This window comes from Diadema antillarum, unplaced genomic scaffold (genome assembly GCF_040938485.1).
Source record: "Diadema antillarum isolate AM-2024a unplaced genomic scaffold, OU_Dant_1.0 scf00000134, whole genome shotgun sequence".
NCBI lineage: Eukaryota > Metazoa > Echinodermata > Echinoidea > Diadematoida > Diadematidae > Diadema > Diadema antillarum.
In genome coordinates this window covers 1,634,910-1,650,311 of record NW_027271023.1, presented here as the reverse complement: position 1 = coordinate 1,650,311, position 15,402 = coordinate 1,634,910, and the positions used below count along the sequence as shown (strand labels likewise).

The 15,402-nt window shown below is 39.7% G+C and overlaps 1 protein-coding gene across 1 annotated transcript in view; it reads left to right on the top strand.

The window, feature by feature from the left end:
- The window catches only part of LOC139720913 (uncharacterized), a 36,133-nt gene extending 21,051 nt beyond the window's left edge, over positions 1–15,082 (top strand). The window contains exons 5-12 of the mRNA XM_071632240.1: positions 4,972–5,049; positions 6,580–6,690; positions 7,344–7,934; positions 8,440–8,570; positions 9,741–9,948; positions 10,501–10,588; positions 11,931–12,255; positions 12,837–15,082. Coding sequence (XP_071488341.1) covers positions 4,972–5,049; positions 6,580–6,690; positions 7,344–7,934; positions 8,440–8,570; positions 9,741–9,948; positions 10,501–10,588; positions 11,931–12,255; positions 12,837–13,598 — 2,294 coding nt within the window. The 3' untranslated portion in view covers positions 13,599–15,082. The remainder of the gene's footprint in view (positions 1–4,971; positions 5,050–6,579; positions 6,691–7,343; positions 7,935–8,439; positions 8,571–9,740; positions 9,949–10,500; positions 10,589–11,930; positions 12,256–12,836) is intronic.
- Positions 15,083–15,402: the final 320 nt, after the last annotated feature.

Genomic DNA, 15,402 nt, shown 5'->3' with positions numbered 1-15,402 from the left:
TCCCATGGAATAGGATATTTCAACTTATTTCATCTGTGTTTTATTTCTTTTTCCCAACAGATCAATGTTTATTTGAAACCCAAGCAATCTTTGAGATGCCAATACAACAAATGCCATGAAAATGTGGGGAAATATATAAATGTAACATTTGCCTGCCAAATTTGAGTCAAAGTGATCTGTACTGACTGTGTGTTAACACTAAAACTACAGGAGGTGTACCTACCACACGTACAACTTTTACACGTGCACATGCGACAGTTACTCAAGAAGCGACTTCGAAAACTGCTGAATTTTCAACAGCAGAAGCCACTTCAACTGGAGATCGTGCAACATCGGAGGAACCAAGAATTCATGAACTTTCGACCGAATACACTACGACAGAGAAAGAGTACACCACAGCAGAGCCAGAATACACCTCAACAGATCCAAAACACGCCACAACAGAGCAGGAATACGCCACAACACAACAAGAATACACTACAACAGAGCAAGAATACATCTCAACAGAGCAAGAATACACCACAACAGAGCAAGAATACATCACAACAGAGCAAGAATACACCACAACAGAGCAAGAATACACCACAACAGAGCAAGAATACACCACAGCAGAGCCAGATTACACCCCAACAGAGCAGGAATACACCACAACAAGACAAGAGCACACCTCAACAGAGCTCGAACACACCACAACAGAGCAAGCACACAGCACAACTGAGCCATATTACACCACAACAGAGCAGGAATACATCACAACACAACAAGAACACACCTCAAGGGAGCAAGAACACACCACAACAGAGCAGGAATACACCACAGCACAACAAGAACGCACCTCAACAGAGCAAGAACACACCTCAACAGAGCAAGGACACACCACAACAGAGCCAGAATACACCACAACAGACAAGGAATACACCGAAACAGAAAAGGAATACACCACATCAGAGAAGGAATACACCACAACAGAGCCAGAATACACAACAGAGCCAGAATACACCTCAATAGATCCAAAACACACCACAACAGAGCAGGAATACACTACAACACAGCAAGAATACACTACAACAGAGCAAGAACACACAACAACAGAGCAAGAATACATCACAACAGAGCCAGAATACACCACAACAGCGCAAGAATACACCACAACAGAGCAAGCATACACCACAACTGAGCCATATTACACGACAACAGAGCAGGAATACACCACAACACAACAACAACACACCTCAACAGAGCAAGAACACACCACAACAATGCCAGAATACACCACAACAGAACAAGAATACATTACAATAGAGCAAGAATACACCACAACAGAGCAGGAATACACCACAACACAAGAAGAACACACCTCAACAGAGCAAGAACACACCACAACAGAGCAGGAATACACCACAACACAACAAGAACACACCTCAACAGAGCAAGAACACACCTCAACAGAGCAAGAACACACCACAACAATGCCAGAATACACCACAACAGAACAAGAATACATTACAACAGAGCAAGAATACACCACAACAGAGCAGGAATATACCACAACACAACAGGAACACACCTCAACAGAGCAAGGACACACAACAGGGCCGGAATACACCACAACAGACAAGGAATACACCGCAACAGAAAAGGCATACACCACATCAGAGAAGGAATACACCACAACAGAGCCGGAATACACAACAGAGCAAGAATACACCTCAATAGATCCAAAACACACCACAACAGAGCAGGAATACACGACAACACAACAAGAATACACTACAACAGAGCAAGAATACATCACAACAGAGCCAGAATACACCAGAACAGAGCAAGAATACACCACAACAGAGCAAGCATACACCACAACTGAGCCAGATTACACCACAACAGAGCAGGGAATACACCACAACACAACAACAACACACCTCAACAGAGCAAGAACACACCACAACAATGCCAGAATACACCACAACAGAACAAGAATACATTACAACAGAGCAAGAATACACCACAACAGAGCAGGAATACACCACAACAGAGCAGGAATACACCACAACACAACAAGAACACACCTCAAGGGAGCAAGAACACACCACAACAGAGCAGGAATACACCACAACACAACAAGAACACATCTCAACAGAGCAAGAACACACCTCAACAGAGCAAGAACACACCACAACGATGCCAGAATACACCACAACGGAACAAGAATACATTACAACAGAGCAAGAATACACCACAACAGAGCCAGAATACACCACAACAGAGCAGGAATACACCTCAACAGAGCCAGAATACACCTCAACAGAGCAAGAACACACCACAACAGAGCAGGAATACACCACAACACAACAAGAACACACAACAACAGAGCAAGAACACACCACAACAGAGCAGGAATACACCACAACACAACAAGAACACACCTCAACAGAGCAAGGACACACCACAACAGAGCCAGAATACACCACAACAGACAAGGAATACACCGCAACAGAAAAGGAATACACCACATCAGAGAAGGAATACACCACAGCAGAGCCAGAATACACAACAGAGCAAGAATACACCTCAATAGATCCAAAACACACCACAACAGAGCAGGAATACACTACAACACAACAAGAATACATTACAACAGAGCAAGAATACATCACAACAGATCCAGAATACACCACAACAGAGCAAGAATACACCACAACAGAGCAAGCATACACCACAACTGAGCCAGATTACACAACAGAGCAGGAATACACCACAACACAACAACAACAACACACCTCAACAGAGCAAGAACACACCCGAACTATGCCAGAATACACCACAACAGAACAAGAATACACCTCAACAGAGCCAGAATACACCTCAACAGAGCAGGAATACACCACAACACAACAAGAACACACCTCAACAGAGCAAAAACACACCTCAACAGAGCAAGAAGACAGCACAACAATGCCATCAGAATACACCACAACAGAACAAGAATACATTACAACAGAGCCAGAATACACCACAACAGAGCCAGAATACACCACAACAGAGCAGGAATACACCACAACACAAGAAGAACACACCTCAGCAGAGCAAGGACACACCACAACAGAGCCAGAATATACCACAACAGAGCAGGAATACACCACAACAGAGCCACAATACACCTCAACAGAGCAAGAATACACTACAACAGAGCCAGAATACACCACAATAAAGCAAGAATACACGATAGAGCAAGAATACACCACAACAGAGCCACAATACACCACAACAGAGCAAGAATACACCACAACAGAGAAAGAATACACCACAACAAGGCCACAATATACCACAACTGAGTCACAACACATCATAACAGAGCGAAAATACACCACAACAGGGCAAAAATACACCACAACACAACAAGAATACACTACAACAGAGCAAGAATACATCACGTCAGAATCAGAATACACCACAACAGTGCAAGAATACGCCACAATACAGCCACAATACACCACAGCAGAGCAACAAGACCTCACAACACGACAAGAACATATCTCAACAGAGCAAGAATACACCACAACAGAGCCAGAACACACAACAACACAGCAAGAATACACCACAGCAGAGCAACAATACACCACAACACAACAAGAATACATATCAAGAGAGCAAGAATACATCACAACGAAGCAAGAAGACATAACATCAGAGCAAGACTACATCACGACACATCAAACAGACACCAGGACAGTGAGACAATACATCTCAACAGAGAAGGAATACACCACAAAAGAGAGCGAATACATCACAACAAAGCAACCTTTCATCTCAACAGAGCAAGAATACAAAACAACAGATCAAGAATACACAACAGAGCAAGAATACACCACAACAGAACCAGACTACACCACAACAGAGCAAGAATACATCTCAACAGAGCAGGCATACAGTACAACAGACCAAGAATACACCACAACAAAACACGAATACACCACGTTAGAGCAGACATACATTACAACACAACAGAGATACATCACAACAGAACAAGAATATAACACGACAGAACAACACAACAGAACTATAGAACAAGAATACGCAACGATGGAGCAAGAATCCGCAACAGAGCAAGAATACATCACGAAGGTGCAAGAATTCGGTACTACTGAGCAAATACCCAGTAAGACTCCTGGTATCTGGATGTTTAATGTTGACACATTAAGAAAACAGAAATGTGTTTCATGCCAGTAATTCTTCTTTGAAAACGAAAAAGGCGTCTATTAAGATATATTGACTGATTTCGTTCATTAATCATTCGTCGTGCCAAATACATGGAGTAATAGTACTTCTTCATGTTTAAAACGTAAATTCGGGTCTCTCAACCCGCATTTTGCAGATTGCATGCGATCAAGTAATGCATTCATAATCTCAATTTTAGTCTAAAATGTTCATGTATATAAAATCCTAATCCAAAGACAGTTCATCATTGATTTGACGATTGTAATCGTCATGTAATTTACTCCCAGATCTTGTAAGAAGCATATGCTGATTTATCTTTAATGTTTTATTTTTTATATATTTTCTCCGCCATTGTTTATAAGAGGGAAACATGTTCTAGAAGCAAAATCTAATAAATGAAATGAATGAAATAAAATCAGATTTAGTATGATGTGACCAGCATCATTAAACCTGTAGCCACAATTCATTTGTCGTATTGTCATGATTGTGTTTGTACGTTTTACCAGACTGCATGTGTAGATATAGTGTTGTATTGATATGATTATTTGTGAGTGAACGCTCCGCTTATCATCTCCCTGAATAGGACTGACGAGAAATTTGGAGGGAAAAGTGTGGTACGTGCGTGTGTATTGGAATGATCACCTGTCAAAGTGGAAATATTACATAAAGCAAGAAAAATTTATAGATTTATAGATCATCTATAGATGTACACTGGTAGAAAGCTCCAAATCACAAATATTCAATATTTTTACACAGATGAGTCAACGACAATAGACACAACTTCGCAGTCTACAACGGACCCGACTTCGACTGTCCAAACAACAGAGGGACAAGGTATGTTTCTTGATGTCTCAATGGACCAGTAAACAAATTGAAACACATTAACACGCATACACACACACACACACACACACACACACACAGAAAACAAATTAAAAAAAAATGCAGTGTCGTAAAGGGTCAAAAAAGATAAACATTAACGCCTATATGATTTCAAGTAAGAACAATAAGAAGCTGCCCGAAAAAAAAATGATCAATAAGATAAAGAGAAAGACAACAAGGCGCAAACAGTATGTCATAAAAGTGTCAACATGTAATTTGTATGGTCAAATATTACAAAAACGCAGAAGTTACAAGTCAATTCAAACCCGCATATACTACTAGGAGACCTGGGGGCATTTCACGAAGTATTTTGGTCGAATATTTTTCTGACAAAACTGTTTACAAGCTGCTGAAATCCTTGCATCTGATTGGCTGATAGAAAATTTGTCCGACAACTTCGTCGGACAAAATACTTCATGAAATGCCCCCTGTTTTTCATGGTTGTACACACGTAATTTTATATACCTCCCCCCCCCCTCCTCTAATCTAAATCCTCTACTACAACGACAGGATAATTGATGCGGCTTACGGTTTATAGCTACAACAAACAAGCAACTCATGTCATAATGTGTAATGTTCAATTGCAACTGATACAGCAGGAACAGCTGAGCCACCAACGACAATAGCCGCCACGTCGAACATGCAAACAGTGGAACCCACTTTGCCTATGACTATGGGTAAAGGATTGTTGAGTGCATTCACACGTTACAAAAGTTCGAATGTTGTGAACCCGTCAGTATCTACAACAAACGTCACATTGGAGTCTAAGTTCGTCATTGCTATGATATGGTGGATATCGCTGCTCATGTGTCTACGACAAAGCAATGCCTGGCATAATTTTTGTTTTCAATGCTTATTTGTAAGTTGTGCGATGTTGTCTACAACAGACCAGATAGGAGAATTGTTGTATAGACTAAATTGTCTATATCCGTCCATTGGAGTCTACATCATTCATTGCAACGATAGGATAATGATGTTCTCATGAATGTACGACAAAGCATATTATGGCATGGCATAATATCGAATGTTTGAAGCAGCTAGGTACAACTGAGACAACAACGGCCCTGCCCATGACAGACGCCATATTCAACGTTCAAACAACAGTGATAGAGACCCTTGGTATATAGGTTCCTATATTTACGTCTGAAATGATTTTCTAGTGAATGTATATATACATGTGGTAAAAAGTCGGGACGTTGCGTCGTTATAGAGGCTCTCTCATTTACACACATACACACACATGCAATAAATACAACACGCAATTCTCATTTGGTATCGATAGCTGTTATGCTGCTGTGTCAACCAGATAAACGCAGACTTTATTGGTAAATTAGTGGCATTGACTCCAAACTCAGTGGTTAAATGTCTTTTTTTCAGTCTCATAGTGTCATTCTTATTCCATTTTTATAGACTATGTATCTCAGGTATTCACAGCTAAGTTTTTTTTTTTTAATGTCCAACCTACAATAACTAATAATACAGCAAGAACAGATGAGCCACAGGTAGCAACAACGGTATCGGTGTCTACGACAGACGCCACATCCACCAGGCAAACAACCGTGGCAGAACCCACGTCGACCGAAGTGGCATTGGGTAGGATGCTTTATTACTATGTCAGAAGACTGTGGAGTGACTGTACACATCATAAAAAACCCCACAAAACCCCACAAAACAAATCAAAAATAAGCCGTAAAGTTGTACAGGTAGAAAATTTAACCATTTCACAATGATCATTAATAAACAAAACACGGACATGCTAACCACACGTACACGCATACGCACACAGACAGACAGACAGTCATGTATGTTGGAAATTTGCCAAATTCACACAGTCCAAAACACTGAATATTTCCCTCCAGAAGCAATTCGTTGATACCGCCGAACACCATTCACGAAATATCAACGATTGCTCTCTTGTAGATATCCTTCGATTTTCTCCACATGGAGGGATTTACTGAGTGCCGAAGTTCCAAGTTCCAAAGTCTTGACAAACTGTGCACATTCGAAATAGCGCCGTCTCCTACTTGGCGTAACTTTATCAAATGTCAGTCAATGTATCAAACACGAGATTAATGAAGTGCAAGTTAAAAAGAAATCAAATTCGCTGACATAACACCTTAGCTCTTCTTTTCATGTAACTTCTCAAAAATGGATAATGGCTCGTATGATTACTATTATTATTATTATTATTATTTTGCTGACATCTCTGAAATAATCTGAAATGTACCTCTGCAACAAATCCACAGAAGCAGAGACAACAAGTAAAGCAACGACAGAGGCATCAACGCAGCCAACAACACAGACATCAACACAGGCATCAACAGAGGCAACAACTGAGGCAACATCAGAACAAACAACAAAGGCAACGACTATGGTAACAGAGGAGGTAATAACAGCGGAAACGACGAAGCTAACCACAGAATCAACAACAGATAAAACAACAGCAAAAACAACACAGGCAACGACAGAAGTAACAGAAGCAACAACAGTAGAAACAACAAAGGCAACGACAGGAGTATATACAACAACAGCGGAAACAACGGAGCTAACGACAGAGGCAACGACAAAGGCAACAACAGAGACAACAACTGATGTAACAACAGCCGAAACAACAAAGGCAACGACAGAGGTAGCAGAGGCAACAACCGCGGAAACGACGGAGATAACGACAGAGGCAACAACAAAGACAACAACTGATGGAACAACAGCGGAAACAACAAAGGCAACGACAGAGGTAACAGAGGCAACAACAGAGGCAACAAGTGCAACAACAGCAGAAACAACAAAGGGGATTACAACAGATCCGACGCCAACAATAAAATCAACAGTGACTCAAGGTTTGTTAAAATGTCACTTCCAAATTTCCTCAAAGTTAAGTTTGAAACAACATTGTATTATGTATGTAGTATAAAACTTAAAAAAAGGGGGAGCTGAGAGAAAAACACGTTTTCCCCATTTGCTACAAAACTACATGTACAATGTTCCATCTGTCATTTGCTTCCTTTTGTGAAAGTACGGCTATAATATATATATATATATATATATATATATATATCATACAATATTGTATAATATCATGATTATAGCATAAAACTAGTGTGATATATATTCACATGGCAATATATGGCCTACAATGTACCCACACAATGAATGTAACGAGCACAAACAACTGCAGCAACAACAGCGGAGGCACTGAATACCAACAAATCAGCCACAGACCAACAAACAGGCAGGAAAATAAACAAGCGATAAACACTCCTTGATTCTGCTCATATTGAATACGTTCTTGATAATGATTCGTATGTGCCAAACTTGAGCGCTATTTTAAATATTGATATGCAGGTGTTATACAAAATTCCTTAACAAGTGAATTCAGCGTGATAGTCGAATCTCGGAACAATGTGCAAAGGAAAAGACGAAGACGCGCTACGCTCCCCAACAACCATCCAAACGTCGTTGAACTCCAAAGACAGGTTAGACTACAATACCTTCATCATTGTTATCCGCCCTTTTACATCAATAAATTGAATTGTGCAACGAAATAACTCACTTCTGGTAGTTAGATGGCATATCAATGTGATGCTACCCCTACTGTTTTTTTAGCAGTCGAGGGAGCCGAGCCGTCATTGGCAGTAGATTTTATAGCGATGATTCCTGTAAAAGGGGAATTCCCTCAAACATTGATTAAGTCTTCTACAAATCTAAAGAGATTGGTGAGACACTGTGACTAAAGTTTAAAGGAAAATCTTCAGTTTGTAAACATTATCGACACTTTTCTGTGACATGAGACAAGGTACACATTTTTTGACATGTTACGGAGATTCACGTTGACGCAAGGATCAGTTACGGCTTCGGGAGGGGATAGGACAAGTTCAACATTGTTATCAAGTAAAATCAATTTAGGTAAATTTCTTTCTTCAGTTTTCTTAGATCATGCTTTTTTTATTACATTCAGAATTGGGTGATGGATTCTATCTGCTCAGGGTGGCACATAATGGAGTTTACCAAAATTTGGAGACATAATACTTCTGTACACATTATTTACCTATCACTGTTTCTTATTACGCACGTTAATATGATTGTTTTATGACCTAAAGACTGTCAGAGTTACTGATTTATGTTCATGACAAACAGCAATGTTCATGTGTTGATATGATAATCTTGACCAGCTGGTGTAATGTGTCAAGATATGCTTATTTCAAACTCTTTGGCTTCCATTCATATCGTAATTGTTAAGCAACTGGCCATCTTTTGGAAAATCCTAAAATTCATCAGAGCACCAAAATCTGTATGACATCATAAAAACCCGATGTATGTATGGCTTCGTTTCACAAAATATAACCATAATTTGCCGTCCTCATGGCTCTTCAGTTTTATAGGGTCAAAATTCAAATTCGTTGATATCTTTTGTGAGTGTCTCTGTATATGTTTGTGGGTGTGCGTTTTGTGTAGTATATGATTAAGGGATATATACCTGCAAACTTATATGCCGAATCTCCTCCTATTCGAACCCCGTGGAAGCTCCTACCCCATCCCCTGTCCAATCCTGCTTCTATGGTCCATGTGGACAAAGATGTAGAGTAACGTTTTATTTGACTAGTCACTCGTAATCCATGACTTTGCTTCTCTGCCTGCTTCTCTAGATCGAGAGTGCTGTGACAAACCTCACGGAAGTTGTGTCGGCCAACTCCACCGTGCAGTCAGCTGAGACATCAGATGACAACTCCACAATTCGGACAACTCTGCGCCTTACTGTACAACACGATGCATCAGTCGTTTCAGCAGATTTGAGCAACCGCCTCAACACCGCCATTACCTCAATCGACGGTGTCACTTCTGTTAGCGTCACAGGTTAGACACTAGCTTGCCATCTTTTGACACTTCGAAAGGTTTGCTTCGTCTCGTACTATTGGTGGAATCCAATAGGGGAACGGACGGTCTTAGTCATATCGATATTGCCAGACTTTCCTCGGCCCACTTTATGTTTACACTTGCTTCGGCCAAATTGAGCTAGACGTTTTGATAATTTTGCTTACTATACATGCGTGTATGCCACGAGTTCGACACTCACGTGTCATGCAGCCCACGAGTCCGACACTAGAACACAAAAGCAAACATAAAATAAAATGAAATAAAGATATTATGATCCTAGTTCTCGTTTGATTTTCCCATTCACGCAACTAAGATTGGGTTTTGTCATTACCTCACTGTAATCACTTTATATGTTTTGCTGTAACGCCGATGTGAACAGTGTGTTCAACTACACTTGCTGTCATCTTTACCTCGGGCACGGGCACCGGTCACGAATCTTTTGACATATATGATAATATAAATAATTTCAAGCCTCTACCCCGTCACCCTAGCTATTATACACACATAATGTCAATCTTTGTCTTCATGCAGATCTAACCGGCGGTCAACCGGCGTGTTCCACAGACAACTGCATCAATGGTACATGTGTCGCTGACAACAGTGGTGTCTTAACATGCAGGTGAGAAAGGACAGAGCCTGTTAGTGTACAGGTAAATCTTTGTTCACAAAGAGTCAAGACCATACGTCAAGAGAAGAAAACAACAGGCAAAAAAAAAAGAAGGAGCGAAGAATGTCTAGCACAATCACAGATGGGTTTCTTTTTCATTATTGATAATTTCATGAGACAATTGGTGACAGAATGAAGCAATAGTACCGGTGTATTTCAACATCAAATCAGTTATTAAAATTCACTATTATTGTTTCATTATTCAACAGAAGACATAAGAAGACATGACTACTGAGACGTGATTATATGTGGTCAGCACAATGCAAGGAAAACATTTCTAATACAATGTTTCAATCAATGTTTTATGTCATTTTTCGACAAGAACATATAGACATCACTTTTTTGGGTAAGAGAAAATAAGGTGCATAAAACTATGTAGGATGAAAAATATGTACATGTACAATGATTGTAGCACCTAACGATAATTATACATTATCATAAAACTCAAGTGATGAGAAGTAAGTAAACAGTATGCAAAATTCGAAAAATGGAGGGACCCTCTGAAAAGACAAACTTGTAGGATGTGGGGCCCCTCAGAGGAAAAACATCAGTTGAGAGCAAAGAAAAGTCTGAAAGCCCACTAGAAAGAGAGATCAACAAAAACAAGCAGGTATACACACAAATAAACATGAAACGGGACTGAAATAAGAGTAACAGTACAAAGGAGAATTGGCTATGAGACAAAACTAACATAACAGTAAAAGAACAGGACAGAACAGAAAAGGGAAAAAAACGTTCGACAGAGACAGCGATCTCGTCAGAAGTATGTCGAGGGGGTGGGGAAAAAAGTGATCTAAGAAAGAACAAGGTAATAGAGATATAATCGCAGAAATATCCTAGCTTTATAAATGAGTATAATAATAGGAGCTAAGGTATACGTAGCAATCAATACGTGAAAACGTAGGTTCTTAAATAAAATACAATTTTATATTCATTCTTTTCATGATTATCAATATCATCATAGGATATGAAAGGACGCTGTATGATAGAGAAATGACTTGAAGGGATTCTATATATTCTGAACATATCTTCAGAATATATAGAACCTCTACAACATTATGTCGTTCAATTTATACTGTGAGATCACAAGCTGTTGTAGTCTCCTTGTCAGACGAACAGCATTTTATACAGATTTAACCAAACCTTTGACAGTGCTTAAGTTCTTAATGAATTTTCCAATTTTCCTCAATTTTTATCTTTCTAATATTTCTGCATGTATTTAAATCACAAAGGTATTGCTGGGTAAAATGACATTTAAAGCGTGGATGGTTTTCTGAAACTATTGTCTTCATAGCTGCCAAAGTGGATACTCCGGTCCAACGTGTTCTTCAGCGGATCCCACAAATATCACAACGTTACTGCTTTTAGCCATACTTTTACCTGTGCTGGCCTTGTTGGTTTTGGGATTCGCCCTCGTTTTGACCGTACTGGTGATTAGAAAGACCAGACGCAAGAACATGAAGCTTCCATGGTTCCCCGCAGAGAGGATGGTAACCACATGGCGTGACCCACGTGACAGAGCAGATGGTATCCCCGGAGGACAGGGGAAACCTGGAGAGTTCAACCCTTATACCTCTACGCGTTTTCTGGCAGCTTATGGACTCTATACCAAACGATATGTAAGTCTGACTATATTATAGTTTCGCTGTCCGTGTCTGTAGATTAAAGGAACTTCTGTGGTCCAGTGGATTAGATAAAAAGTCGCGATCTCTGACAAATATGGTAGACGCAGTTGAGTCGGCATGGTCGGTAGGCTCTTTAGGGGAGGCACTTTATTCTTCTCCTCACTGGTTACTTGGCTATATATAGTCATAACTATGTTGTTGTATTATCCCCATGGTTACAACTTGCAATACTTAGAAACAAATTCAGCTCACATTACGTCAGCTATGGTTGCACATTCGTCTAACTATATTTCTACTATCACCCATAGACTACAAGCTGGATGTGGTAGATTGATTCATGTCAAGACCTATTACCAGTGATTACCATGCATATAAAGGTTCATACAGTTTGATGAATCCCATGACATTTAAAAGTATAACACCTTTTACAATTTTTCGACTGTACTGCTTTAAAAATAGAATAGATACACAAACGAACAAACAGACTAAAAATAATTTTCCCTATACCGATGCCAAGTAATTCGCAAAGTAACAAAAAATCAAAGTAACATTATTATTCATATCCTGCAACACAGTCTTCCCGTCCTGAAAAATTCGCCAACAAATCTTCGAAAGGGAACAAACTGAATGGTCACCAAGGCCGAAACCTACACGATGTCTACTCCTCCAATGGCCTGTCGCCTATACCAAAACCACTGCAAGGGAACAGACAAAATGGTGATATACGGCGAGACTCCACAGTCCATTACAACAAGGGACCATCACCAATCCCGCTTCCTCTGAGAGGAAAAGAAGCAAACGGTTATATAAGTTCAAACCCCAACACAGTCTATTACAGCAAGAAACCGTCATCAAGTCCGTTGGCTCTTAAAGGGAGCAAGCCGAATGGTGATCTAAGCCGCAACCCCTATACAGCCCATTACGGCAAAGGGCCATCGTCATTCCCGCAAGATATAAGAGGGAACAAGGCAAGTAGTGATATAAGCCGAAACCCCTACACAGTCTATTACAGCAACAAACTGCCATTGCAGCTCCCGCGGGCCGTGACAGGAAAAAAGCCAAACGGTGATTCAAGACAAGATCCCTTCGGTACCTACTCCAGAAGTGGACTCCCTTCGTACGCGCACCCTCTGCAGCTGACTGGCTTGAACCTTGCAGTGAGTCCCCGGCAGGCCTACGCACTAGAGGCCATTTCCTATAATCACAGACCCAGAGCACGACAGGTAGGCATTAATCGTTCTGGCTATCACTATGATCAGCCGTACGGCCGAAAGGCTTCCCTAGTAGACGGATCATCTCCAAGACAAGACTTTCTTGTGTCGTCTGAGTACTTTTGAATCAAAAGTAAGCATTTCAGTTATTAACTTTAAGAAAGATAAAAGATAACACATCAAAAGGCCATACAATTTCCATAAATTTACTGTCTGTAATTGTCCATTGTGGATGTCCAAACAGACACACGGGTAGTTTCACATAGTCTACCTTTGCATTGTGCTTCTTTTTTTTGGTCAAAATCATATGACAATCCTATGATGCTGTCTTCTGTGTCCAAATAATAGAAGTGTGATACATGTCATGAAAAAAAAAAAATCAGGAGCAGCATGGAAATCACATCACAATTACGTGATGGTGATGTCATTCGGACATCTGTACGTCAGTCACAACGTCACAATGATTTTACTCCCTCTTATCTGTAGTGCTGCATGCTGCTGTTGTTGATGGAGAAATTACACACGAAATCATTCATGACTGGAGAGTAAATAAGACAGTAGCTGCAAGAATTCAGTTTATTGAAGTATTCAACCTCATCACTTTTGATTGGAAACAGGCGTAATAAAATCAAGGATAGTAACGTGGTAATAATAACAACAATAAGTGCATTTATATGGCGCTTTATACTGGTGTTTCTATGGTAAGAGATGTCTTCTCATTATGCAGATGAAAATATATACACGCAAATGTATTCGGATAATACCAGCTGTAGTATCTCATAACAATGCGTGTGTGTGTGTGTGTGTGTGTGTGTGTATGTGTGTGTGTGTGTATGTGTGTTATTTCAATTTTTGTATTAATTTCTTCAGGTTCTTCAGGTTGATATCAGTAGAGGGTTGAGGGGAGATGATGCTAGGGCAATGCTTTCTTCATGTTATTTGTCGTGGAAACAAAACTGCCGTAACATGTTGAATCTTATCACCAATATTATTGTTCCTGTAAAACAAGTGTATTTTTCTTAATGGAAATTTAAAAAAAAGAAACTTCATTTAAATGGTGGCTGCGTAGAACTAAATAATTCACATTGTATGAATGCCCTTATATATTTTTTCTTCATTTCAGTTTTGCACAAGACTCGCATGTCTCAACCATACATGTACTACAAACAGCCGCAAACATGAATGTACACTGTAGGCTGTACGTGTTGCTTGATATAGTGCATGATATCATAAGGTATATTTTAAACAACGACGTGAACATGCATTATCTATTTTCATACGTTTTTTCAAAGTTTTCCCCGTTTTGAACAGATCGTACATCATCCATGTTTACATCCTAAATGCGAATGTAAATAATGTCCTATGTTTTTATATCTTGCATTTATATTTTGAGTATTCTTCTTTGGACGAACATTTTGGCCAAAGACACTACTGTTGCGGTAGTCGTTCATTGTTGAGAAATATATTTCATGTAAATAATAGGGAAATCCAGATACATCAAACCTACATCAGTACTATAACCATGAGTACGCCATACTGTATCATAATCATGCTAAATAATCAGAGTTCTATGCAAATGGAATTATACGTATATGAAATAAAGATATATCTGCTCGAGGAGTTTCCATTTTGTGTTTGGATGTTTCGAGTGGATAAAGAAATTTTAACTTTATAATTATACCTGTACACCCATGCACACCCTTCACAGACAGATAGACAGACACACTGTTTAAATAAGAAAAGTCATTACTGATACCATGATTCATTAAGTTTAAAAGGACCAAATTCTTTGTTTGTTACAATGTGAGTAATGCAATGTGAAACAAAGTGTGAACACATTGGGAACACAGTGTGAAATCTCTCCACAGTGTTAAATTCGAGCGTTTTCCCTTAGTCGACTATGTGAACACACTGTGAACACACTGTGATA